The sequence below is a fragment of the Brienomyrus brachyistius genome, chromosome 9 (assembly GCF_023856365.1).
Source record: "Brienomyrus brachyistius isolate T26 chromosome 9, BBRACH_0.4, whole genome shotgun sequence".
Lineage (NCBI taxonomy): Eukaryota > Metazoa > Chordata > Actinopteri > Osteoglossiformes > Mormyridae > Brienomyrus > Brienomyrus brachyistius.
In genome coordinates, this window is record NC_064541.1 from 904,212 (window position 1) to 916,818 (window position 12,607).

Consider the following 12,607-nt stretch of genomic DNA (forward strand, 5'->3'; position numbering starts at 1 on the left):
GATAGTGCAGAACAGGCCTGTATAGGGAAAGAAAGTTAGTTACTGTGCGCAGCATTCAGCCTGAGGAACGTAAGCAGCGATGATAAGGTCTGTGAACTGAAGCCATAAAACAGGGATGTCGAGAATCTCTTAGAACTGGGGAAAAGGTTCATAAGGTGGAATTCAAAGTTCACTAGGTTAGTGAATGTAAAAGGAAAATAATCAAACGAAAAGTGTTTTTAAAAAATCCCTGTTTTCCATCCATCCATTTTCCAAACGGCTTATCCTACTGGGTCGCAGGGGGTCCGGAGCCTATCCCGGAAGCAATGGGCACGAGGCAGGGAACAACCCAGGATGGGGGGCCAGCCAATCGCAAAGCATACTCACATACCATTCACTCTCACACGCACACCTATGGGCAATTTAGCAACTCCAATTAGCCTCAGCATGTTTTTTGGACTGTGGGGAGAAACCGGAGTACCCGGAGGAAACCCCACAACGACATGGGGAGAACATGCAAACTCCACACACATGTGACCCAGGTGGAGACTCGAACCCGGGTGACATGTGACCCAGAGGTGTGAGGTAACAGTGCTAACCACTGCACCATCATGCCACCCCCATCCCTGTTTTCCTTAGGGCAAATTTTCAGTGTCTATAACAGGTCAATAAATTATGTAGGATTTGATTACATACAGACAGCTGAAACCACTGTAGTTTTTACAAATTAAAACTTTAATTCAGATTTTTACAAACCTAAATAAACTAAGTCACTATACAAACAGTGCTTAAAATATCTTCCACATCTTATATTTTCCTTTAATCATACCACATATTTGCAAAGTGTAATAACATTCATTACTTTAGCACAACACATTCCTCTGAAAGGTAAGTTTTATTAAATACATTATAGCTTAGAATAATGTGGAAAAACTCGACCACACACACCCAACACTGCAAGGAGAGACTAAGAGCTTAAGTTAAGTGTACAGTCAGACTAGACAGCAGATCACTGTATAGGGCGTGATGTGCTATTTATGGCGGGTGACAAAAGTGCTAAAAAGCCAAATCTGAACACTTTATTACAGCGTCATGAAACATAAAAACTGTCACTAAACACAATAGCAAGTGCGTAGGCAGATAGTCTCAGTAGAACAGCCCACTGGCTAATTGAACAGCAAAACTCTACAGTGCTGACTATGGTCAGGATACAGCCCCCATATTACAGTTTCAAACAGCTAAGATCAGTGTTACATTGGCACTAAGTGAAATTAGACACGGGACACAAAGCGAGGCCCCCCCATCGCACATTACTCAAATGCACGCCACTTCTTGGTGTTGTTGATGTGTACCAGCCTGTACATAACCTGTCGCTTGATACTCCCCCCCCCACCCCCAAGCTTGCTTCACTCAGGCTGGGTCTATGGGATATGCATCCCTCGAACTTTCCCATGACGCCAAGAGTCCCTTCTGAAGAGACACACCTAGGTAATGTGGTAGTTTGGGGAGAAGACGTCTAGATAGATCCTTTTACTGCAGTAGGTGCACATTGCATTAGGCTGGTGGGGATGTTCAAAACTCATGGAGAAGGGTCTTCAGATATAAACAGCAGCCACCCAGAGCAGTACCCTGCAGACAGTGCCTGTTGTGGAACCTCACCCTGCCCCTTACCACACTCAGGCTCCACCCTCACTCAGCCCCGCACTCTAACGTTTACTCTCTTTAGCTCGCCTCCATCCTCTATGTCACCTGACGTGAATTTCCTCAACGCTTCCTTCTCGAACTTCTCCATCTCCTCCTCCATCTCATCACTTCCCTGCCCCTCAGCCATGTCCTCCAGGATCTCAGCCACGTCTTCCACAAAGTCTCGGAATGACATCCTGTCGTGGCTGAAGACCCCATCTGGGAAGAAGTCCCTGACCAGTGTGCTGATCTCCTCCTGGCCTGCGGACTCGCCCTCTCCCAGCTTTTCCAGATAGCCATCCAGCAGAGCCTGGAAGTCAGCCCACTGCACCGGGTCCAGCCCCTCAGCCTTGGCACATGAGGCCACATCATCACAGCCCTCTAGGGGGCGGTAGTAGTGCCTCAGCTTCTGCTTCTTCTGTTTCCAGTAGTCGTTGTGCTCGTGGTGGCGGTGTGACGGCTCGAGGGGCGTCTTGTCTGCTGCTCCCTGCCAGTGCCGATTCTTCCTGCCTCCGACATCCCCGTGGCGGCTCGCCTGTTCACCCTCTCCACGATGTTCTTTATGGGGCTTCCAGTCTCCATTCTTTAGCTCTCCTTTCCACCCGTCCCTTTTTCGTTCTCCATCTTTGGGCCAGTCCTTCCTTTTCTCCTCTCTCGGCTTCAATGGCTTCCCATTTTCTCCTTCATTCCCTGCTTTCCAATCTTTCCTCTCCCCCCATTCCTTGCCCTCCTCCTTCTTCCACGAATTCCGATTATATTTCTCACCATTTCTACCTTTCCTCCAGTCCTTTTCATCTCTCCCACTCTGCCACTCCTTTTCTCCTCTCCATTCCTGTCTTCCCTCCTTCTGCCATTCTTTGGCATCAGGACCCCATCGCTCTTTCTCCCCTCTCCTCCCCATCTCTCCCTCCCCCTGCGGCCTTCCATCCTTCTTTGCTGCTCTACGGCGCCGCCCTAGCTTCTCCACCTGCTCTGTCAGTCTCCGCTCCATCTGCGCCAGGCCTTCTCTCACAACCTGTTCCCCTCGCCCCTCTGCTTTCATTCCTTCTAGCCTCTTTCTGCTCTCCTCTAACAAAACTCTCTGTCGTTCCAGCTCTTCCGTCAGTCTGTCACTGGTTGGAGTCATCTCCTCCATCACTCCAGCTGTGTCACCTACTACTGAGATGTTATCAGTCTGACCAGTAGGGGGCAGTACTAAGACTGGGGCCGGGGTGGAATCTTTGTGGGCTGGAGAAACAGTGACAAAGAAATGCTAGTATCAGCTTTATTTATAAAGCACTTTTAAAGCAATGCGTGTTGACCAAACTGCTGTACAGCATTCAAACACATAAGCACATTTGTAGAAAACAGGTATAAAGATTTATGATTCATAATAGAAGAATACAAAGCAAGAAATATAAATACAAATAATGGTGAGAATAACAATCCAAGCAATAAAACAGCCCTCGAGTCTAATTAAAAGCCAAGGAGTAAAAATGGGCATTGAGTAATGATTTAAAAGTAGCCAGTGATGGTGCAGTCCTAAGAGGAAGGGGCAGAGAAATCCAAATTTAGGGCTGACACAAAAAAACCACCATCACCTCCATTCACAAATCTAGATCTTGGGACTTTTAGCAGCATCTGGTCAGTGGAGCTAAGAGACCTAACTAGGATGTAAGAGTTCAGAAATGTAAGGTGGAGTTGATGCTTTCAAACACTTGAGAACGTACATAATGTGCTTAATAAAGGTCTCCAGAAATTCACGAGGAAATCGGAGGTGGGCGTGTAGGGTGGCGTCGCTCTCGCACCTGTGATCTGCACCAGCTCGCTCACTCTGGCTCTCAGGGTCTCCAGCTCCCTCTGCAGATCGGGCATGTTGGACAGCTCCGCTCTCATCCTCTCGTTCTCCTTCTCTAGCTCCTCCTTCCTTGCCAGCTCCTTACCTCCCTCTTCTGCTCGCCGCAGTGCCAGGTTAAGCTCCTCTGTCTGAGCCTAAGAAAGGGATAGCGGAACAGTGAATGCTAAAAAGAGCGATCAAACCTTCATGAAAGTGCCAGGATGTGGAGTGAAACCAGGCTGGGGTCAAATCTCTCCCAGCATTGCTACTGAGACAGATACACACGCCTGCAGCTCTGTAGTAATATAATCCGTATTGCAACAACCATAGTAATGGCTGTGTCCCTCTGTAGGATATAAAAGCCCAATTTAGCTACTCCTACCACCAAGCAGGAAGTAGATCAAATGGGACAGGCAGAGGTTGACAAAGCAGTCCATCGTGTTAGATGGCAGTAACTAAATACTAGAAAATTGTAATATGAGGAAAGTTTAATGTCTGTGGAACACCACAGGGTCATAATTGCGTTTCCCCCCCACAATTCTTCAAAAGAAAACTTAGGCTGTTATTCAAATGAAACTTCATGAACCATCTGCTATATTTTCTGATCCCACTAGATGGTGCTCTCTGTTTAAAAAAAAGGCCTCAAAGCATGCCCCAAAGAAAACCAAAAGCTCCATCTAGTGGGATCAAAATATACTGCAATGGTTCATGCAGTTTCATTTGGCAGTGACTAATTATTACCTGTTTAGAAAGTTGTATGTTTTACTGGGATACAGAACAAGACTGAGTACTGTCTTAGGGGTACAGCTGGCAAGACTGTCCTGAAAAAATTCTGTGTCAAGGGCCTTAATCTTCACACCCCTGACCCCTTCACACGGTCATAACAACAAACCAACACGGAGAGAGAAAGTAGGGAAGGCTCTACGAGAGCCAGCCGGACCTGGAGCTGGGCCTGAAGGACTGTGATCTCCTGGTTCTCATGGGCCAGCTTATCTACAAGCTGTGCCATCTCCTGACTCCTCAAGGCCTCCGCCTCTGAGCTCAGCCACTCCTACGGGCAGAGAGAGCGACGGTGGGATTCAGCACGTCAGCACTAAGCGACAGTTCCCAACCATATGGGTGTCAGCTGACCTGGAGCGAAGGCACCTCCGAGTTTGTCAGCTCCCTATGTTCGACGTTCTCCTCTGAGGAGGGAGAGGGGGAAACGTCACGAAAGGCACAGGGTAACATGCTGATCATGCAGTTAATAAAAAGGATCGCAGTGACATCACACTGTCCATGAACCAGGCCAAAGCAGGGACATGCTTGGAAACACTAAATCTCTCTCTCTCTCTCTCTCTCTCTCTCTCACACACACACACACACACACATTAATACTGCTAATGAGATTATTCCCTCAGCACGAGGGGGAAAAAAAAATCACTCTTCATTTCAAGGTCTGATGTGTTGGATCGGGAAAAGCTAAATTAAACTGCTAATAACAATATGGCACATGAGCCACGAGATCCAATGAGTAACAGAGCTCTGTTTGAGGACGACCGACAAAAAGAAGCTCGCTTTTAGAAGCTTTTTATGGGGGCTCTTTTTTGACACAGATCCCAAGCTTCTCAGAGCACATACGCGAAGAAATGAAGAGTGGGCGTGTCCCCTGTGGACGCAGCCGCATGACATGACATGATGACATGTAGGCCAAAGCCTGAACGAAGCACTACGCAGCTCATGGTGCAGCATGTGCGGATGCAGTGATTGCGATCTGCGTAATGGGGGGGTTTCTACTTGCCACCCCCTCCACATACCGTCCTCCAGGTCCACGACCACACCTGCAGGTACAGCACTCCTTAGACCCTGACACCCTCAGCACAGGTTAGGACAGAGCATCTTCTACATGTGCCCCACTGGGTACAGCAGGCCCCAGACCCAATGATGGCCAAATGAAGCTTCATGAACCATTTTTTGTATTTTCTGCGCCCACTAGGTGGCGCTATATGATTAATAAAAGGCTCAAAGCATGACCAAAACAAACCAAGAGTGCCATCTAGTGGAGTCAAAAATACCGCAAACGGTTCACAAAGCTTCATCTGGCCATCACTACCCAGACCCCCCCCCCCCACCAGCACCACCACAAAGTCACGTTGTTTTACAAGATTATGGTCCTTGGTTATCGATTTAGGCCTATCGCTAACAGTAAAACACACTAGTTCACAGCCACAGAAAGAAGAAAATAGCTTTTCCAAAAGCATCTGGGAATTAATTATTGAAGATACTCAAACGAACTGACCTGAGAACAGCAGGGTGCCCACACCAAGCAGCAGGAGGGCAGCCACAATGCACTTGTTCAGAGACAGCGGACCACCATCTTGGTCTCTCTGGATGGGCCTGAACTCTTCTTCCTCCTCTTCCTCCTCATCCGCTTTGTCCAAGGGACCGAGGGGGTGTACTTTCCTCCGCCTCAGCCGGTCCCCCTGAGTCTGTGCAGACTCCCCCAGCTCAGAGTCATAATGCGTATCTGTTCATGCAGAAAACGGAGTTTAGGTTTGAACGGAAGAACAGAAAGTGACAGGGGCAGCTCACATTCCAGAGGGGCTTTGCTTTGTTTAAAGCTCATTTAGAGCTGATGACAGGCAGTGTGTGTATGTGTGTGTCAGGGAGTGTGTCCGTGTGCAGCAACACTGGCCATAGGATGTAACTGGGATGCTGGGGAGAGAATTGCCATCACTAAGAACTGGTAGACCCATCTGACTGGAGCAGATTAACACAGAGACAGGATGTGACTGACAAGGGCACGCTTCTAGCAACAGATTAGCATGGCGGCAGACACTGAACTGTCAGGGGCCACCTCAGGACATCAAACTGGCCACTTATGAGAGGTGCAGAACAGTTTGGGGAAAGGGGCTCACGGGCCCCCAAAAAGCTCAGCCAAGCATTCGTCGCCAGATTACAAAAATTAAAAAAATCCCATGACTAGTGATGGCCAAATGAAGTTTCATGAACGATTTTATGCATTTCTGACCTCACTCTTGGTTTGCTTTGGCACAGAATATTAAGCACCATCGAGTATGGTCAGAAAATACAGCAAATGGTACATAAACCTTCATATGACCCTCACTGCCAGTGACAAGTTGCAATCCAATTACACATTCAAACGACAAAATAAGCTGTAAAAAAAATATTATAATTTACACAAATCAAGCAATTCATTTCTCAAATGCCTGAAGGATAAAACCAAAAAAGCCCAATTCATGCCATATTCTTCTTTCAATCTGCATGCTGCTGCCCCCTAGAGAATTTCCATACCAGAGACTCTCAGTCCAGTCAGCCTCCTTCCCCAGATAAGGAACATGTCCTCGACCAGTTGATCCACCAACCGCACTTAAACATAAACATACTGAACTTTACCCAACTGGCCAGTAACAAAGTGGAAGAGACCAGGGTGTCATAGTTCACCAGAAGTTAAACTTTCGTAACACTGTGGTCTGGGTGCTTAAGCAACACTTCTGAGAAGCATCTCGGGCCAGTTACATAGTCATGTATTTAACTGGGGCGAAATTAAACCCTGTTAGTGGTGGAAAAAATGACGCTGTATTTTCTGACCTTACTAGATGGTGCTCACTGTTAAAAAAAAAGGACACAAAGTATGCCCCAACGCAAACCAAGAGCACCACCTAGCGAGGTCAAAAAATACAGCAGATGGTTCATGAGGCATCATTTTGTCCATCAGTACATACTGCACTAATATCCAATCTGCCACCCATTAACCAAGGAAAGAAATGAAGGCTCTCATTGGTTAGAATTGTGAATCTAAATAATAAAGCACAGATGTGGCCCCCTGTTTACCTGCTTGCTTTCCGACTTCTGAGACCTTCTTAGCCAGCTCTGACTGCTCATTTTCCTGCAGCTGCTCAACCCCCTCCCCTGTGACCAGGACACTGGATTCTGGGAAAGAGCCCACGGGCACATGGGCATAGGCATCGGCATAAGTATCTGTATAGCAGCTGGGGGGAGTGAGACCGGAGACTGTGTGGGTTTCCTGTTCCAGGACTGTAGGCCCATAGCTCCTGACATCTGAGAGTAACGGAATGTGGCTGGATGGAGACGGGGTTAAGCAGGTGGGGCTGGGAGGGGCAGAGCCATGGTCACTCTCGGGGGTGGATTCCTGACACACCTAAGGAGTAGAGGCAGAGGGCAACAATGAGGGCTTCCACAGCACACTCACCAGAAAGCCTCTCTCAGGGGATCATGACCTGCATAAATGAAAGCTACAGCTTCAAAAGAACAGGCTTCCAGAATAAGCAGGTGCTGCTGTAATAACTTGTACATTGGCCAAAAATAGAGCGATAGACAGAGACCCAGGGACCGTGGAACATGGGGGGTTGGGGGGGGGGGGTTGTCACCTGGGTCTGTACACCTTTTGGAGTATCATGGAGAATGAGGTAATGAACAATCCTAAAAAATACCCTAAAAATAGCAAGTAATTTAAGGCAAAAGATTATATCTGAATTTTTCAAAAGCAAATATGTAAGTGGACAAGACTATGTCCTCCGTCCCTTGTTCAGAAGTGTTCTGTGGACTGTGAACAGAAAGACAGGCAGGCAAATGCAGGGCATGTATGAGGACACAAAGCCCCAGCCAGGGAGGAAAGGGGAGAGATGGCTGAGCAAGCTGACCTGGAGACCCTCTTCAGAACGGCCGCCTTCCCCCGGCACCTCCCCTCCTGCCACAGCCCCTGTCACAGAAGCATACAGTTACTGTCAGCCCAACCCTCAGGACCAACAGCCTTCCTCCTGCTGGACACACTACACAAAGCACTGGTGATGGCCAAATGAAGCTTCATGAACCATTTGCTGTATTTTCTGACACCACTAGATGGTGCTCTCTGTTCAAAAAAAGGGCTCGAAGCGTATCCCCAAAGTAAGCCAAGAGCACCATCCAGTGGGGTCAGAAAATATAGAAACTGGTTCATAAAGGTTTATTTTGCCATCACTGCTAAGTACTTCGCCAAAGCCCTGGTGTGAAAGTCTGCCTCCAACCCACAGGAGCCTGAGGTCAAACCACAGCAACCTCACAGACTCAGGAAGCGCTGGATCAGACCGGAACCTCACATGCTAATGGCTCTGTGGCTTGCAAAACTACTTTAAGGTGGGATAACTGAAGACATGGCCACCTCCACTATTCACTATTATGTGATATTTAAATAGGAAAATCATATCACATCTATTTGGGAAAAATGTACAGCAGCAGTTAAATCCAGTTTCTTAAGAATCCTGCCCCGCACTGCTGTGAGTAACCTTACTCAGTATACAGGGGCCTGCTAAAGACATTTAGCCCTACAAGTGAGGAGGGCATGTAAGGGCATTTAGGAGGTGAGAACACTGATCAATTCAGCTGGCATATGTTACGATAAGCAGCCCACATAGTCCTCACATGATCTAGATGCAGTCAGACACAGGTTTTTTTTTTAAACTGATCAACTGACTAGGAGAAAGATGCATATTTGGTTAATATCCTCATACAACAGTTTCATTCAATTCTTTTAGGTGTCCTACTTATGCAACTGATCTACACAACAGACCCCGACTTTGATAATCTCATCAAGAACCTGCTTACTTTAACAAAGGAGGCCCGATTTCCCCAGAAGCGATACTCAGTGCTCAAACAGTATCGATGACATCTGAGCCAATCAGAACCCAAACAGAATTCAAATTAAATGCCAGATAAGAACAGGACAGTGAGCAACTCTGCTAAAAACATAAAAAAAAACCTGAAATGTACCTTAAATGCAACATGACAGTGAGTGTAACAGGGCACACACACAGGATGCTTACCGGATGCTTCCTCCGAAAGGCTGGACACATCAGTGAGACTCCCCCTCCTATCTTCCTGAGGGCCTAGATTTTCAACTGCAGCCCCCTAGAGTGAAGAAAAAAAAATCAAGTTCTCTTCCATATTCATCAGTCCCTACATTGCAGTTCACCCCCGTCAAAAAAAGAAAGACGCAGAAAATTACATTTGCATCTGGAGTGAGCACGGTCCAGCTGTTGCTAGATCCGGTGCTATTTGTACTAATGCTGTGGTCTGACATCGCCCTCTAGCGGTCTCGCACCTGTATAACATAGGGAAATGAAAACAAAGCACCACACACGTTATTTACATGTCATTTGTTAAGCATTCATTTCGTTCAGTGTTTAAAGAAATAACTAACTATAGCCAGTAAACCAAATTATGCAATGAAATTTTTAAAAAAATCCAGCTTGGAAAACATAAAGCTTGAGTTGTTTTGCTAAACTTATTCCTTAGTTCATTAGCATTTAGTAGTCGTACTACTGCCCGGTCCGGCTTTTTGAGGCTCTCTGAATACTTTGGCAAAGAATGATGTTACCAAGGATGTAGATGTCACCGAAGGAAACTGGTTACATCAGTGTAGTGAATGACAGTATTGTAGACTGCCAAAACATTTAGTCAGTTGCCATCAGCTACCGTGAAAAGTGGAGCTAATACTGTGCGCTACTTGTTAAATCCACAAGTTTAGGACCCACTTAAATAGTAGCACACTAACTTTGAGAAAAAGAGGACGTCATACAAGTATCAGAATGGTCCGGCAACCATGTTACTGGCTGTTCACTCACATCCTTCTGCAGTTACGTGAGCTTTCTATCCATGCATACGCCGCTGAAAGTCATTCACTTTCAGTCCAAGAAATGCCAAAAATGGCCATGACACAAAAGAGCAGCACTCCCAATGGTTTCTCCCCTCCCATCAAACCCGGACTGGGCTCCCGGCGCCGACCGCGACAGCGACCAGGACCATGTGTGTCACAGTTTGCATTCCTTTATGTTTTACTTTCTTCAAATCCCAGCCGAGAACATTTCAATATGCCTAAACTATTCCAACAGATATTGCATGATTAAGGACTAAAATGTTTTCCCAAAGGTAACCTTACATCTAAATTAATATCCGCTTATCTATCGATCGATGACGACAACGAAGCTCCACGTTAAGCGCTCTCTTTATTTTGACTTATGGAACGAAAAGCGCTCTTAACCGGAAATGCGAAGACAGTTTGTCTAGGTCGCCGCCGGCTAATACTTGGTTTAGTAGATCCTGCTCGCTGTGCATAACCGCTTATCTATGTCGCGCTTACCATCGATCACACACTGCGCTCTTCTGGACTCCACGTTAGTATCTACGTTTTCTTTTCGCCAACTTCGGATATTTAGAGGTACAGCTCACGTCGTTGTAATAGACGCGATTTTTGTCCAATAGGGTGGCTGAATTCAGAAATGTCCCACCTCCTTTCGGTGGATGCAGCCAACAACGTTTGAGTGTCGTGTCACTCAATAAGCCCATTTTGCTACTGATCGACAAACGCAGGTGTAAGTGACAGGCAACGCTTTCACATCGAGCTAAAGCAAATATATAGTTGCATTACACATACACTCAGCTGTGCGTCCAGACGTTTTGTGACACGTTTGTGCTGCTATAATTGTCGGGACTTACCAGTGCTATTCTAATGGGACCATTTACTGGAACTGGCACAGGGTCGCCTCAATTAAATTCAGTTAAAATGACACCTTAACTTCAAAGACTTCCGTAACGCGGGCATCTAATTTTTGCCTTATACTATGGTCACTAACTTTCTCTTATGATTCCTTTAATATTTATACTGAATACCATTTTTATAGAGAAATCTACATTTTGCTGCATTCATGTGTTACATGATATTTATTTAAAACCTATCAATATATAATGTGCAGATGATCTAGGAACCAGAAAAAAAGTTAAATTTTCAACTGTATTGGAAAAAATTATAAGATAACAGATACCTTACTTTAGGTGCATGGGGACAAAACGATACAACACCTGTTATTTTCTAATTATCATAGCATTTTGTTCATGTCCTGACAGCTGGGTGGGACGTACGGTCCTTAGAGGCTATGGAGTTCATTACCTTGTGGGGAGCACATCATAAACGGGGAGTTTAAAGCAATTTTCTCATGACATCGCGTTTCATTAGCATACTGGTTCCCATAAATCAACCAGCTGAGCTGAAAAGCCGGTTTGTGGTAATTTTTCTGAATTCCCACAGATTAGCTGAAAGCAAACCTAAAACGGCCGCTCAACACCAAACGCCCATTCATATTTAATACTGAAGGCAAAGTCCATATGAACTTGGTCACAGATCTCAGTCATTATAATCTATAAGCATTACATATCAGTTCATAGCTCTGCAAAAAGCTGTGCTGTAATATAGCATCACACTATACCTTCACCAACTGGCTTAGATTAGCTGACCATCTACTGATGTTGTTTAACCAGTTTGTGCTCCAGTTAACCCAGCCCCACGGGATTTATGCTCCATGTGTCCTACAAGAACAAAAGTTGCTGTCAAAATATTAATTGGATCTTTGCTCTTAGTATTTAAACATAATCCCCCTCCACATTTCATTGGCTAATTACCAGAAATAGGATCCTCTTTCCCAGCAAACACCATTATTTGGGAAATAATATTGAGAGCGGCAGTCTTGTTTTACAGTAAAATGCTATGCCTATTAGCAATGCGCTTGGATATTACCTCGTCTTGTAACTGACATCAGTGAAACTATGAAAGGTTTAAATCAAGTCTGAGTATAGACCAAGATGTAAAAAAAATTGACTTTTCTTTGTCTTAATGCATCCACACTTCATCCATCCATCCATTTTCCAAACCGCTTATCCTACTGGGTTGTAGGGGGAATCAATGGGCACGAGGCAGGGAACAACCCAGGACGGGGGGCCAGCCCATCGCAGGGCACACTCACACACCATTCACTCACACATGCACACCTATGGGCAATCTAGCAACTCCAATTAGCTTCAGCATGTTTTTGGACTGTGGGGGGAAACCGGAGTACCCAGAGGAAACCCCACGACAACATGGGGAGAACATGCAAACTCCGCACACATGTAACCCAGGCGGAGACTTGAACCCGGGTCCCAGAGGTGTGAGGCAACAGTGCTAACCACTGCACCACCATGCCGCCCGCATCCACACTTGCGGAGCAGATTTCCAGTTGCACTCAATTGCACCAAAATGACTGAATCCAAAGCCCCACAGAAAGGTTGATAGATATTTATATTTATGCAATCTAGATA

At 46.0% G+C, this 12,607-nt stretch overlaps 1 protein-coding gene across 4 annotated transcripts; it reads right to left on the reverse strand.

Annotated features, from left to right (window-relative positions):
• Positions 1 to 693: 693 nt before the first annotated feature.
• LOC125748377 (pre-B-cell leukemia transcription factor-interacting protein 1-like) lies at positions 694 to 12,560 on the reverse strand. 4 transcript variants are annotated; one of them, XM_049024397.1, is made up of 12 exons: positions 10,617 to 12,560; positions 9,483 to 9,578; positions 9,301 to 9,385; positions 8,143 to 8,201; positions 7,313 to 7,640; positions 6,773 to 6,847; positions 5,757 to 5,984; positions 5,275 to 5,298; positions 4,610 to 4,662; positions 4,419 to 4,529; positions 3,450 to 3,633; positions 694 to 2,889 (listed from the first exon to the last, which is right to left on the reverse strand). In XM_049024397.1, exons 2-12 carry the CDS (start codon positions 9,555 to 9,557, stop codon positions 1,673 to 1,675), a joined length of 2,439 nt encoding a protein of 812 aa, XP_048880354.1. In that variant the 5' UTR covers positions 9,558 to 9,578; positions 10,617 to 12,560; the 3' UTR covers positions 694 to 1,672. The 4 variants fall into 4 exon arrangements, with proteins under 4 accessions (XP_048880354.1, XP_048880356.1, XP_048880358.1 ...); XM_049024399.1 differs by lacking the exon at positions 10,617 to 12,560 and adding an exon at positions 10,102 to 10,575; XM_049024401.1 differs by lacking the exon at positions 6,773 to 6,847.
• Positions 12,561 to 12,607: the final 47 nt, after the last annotated feature.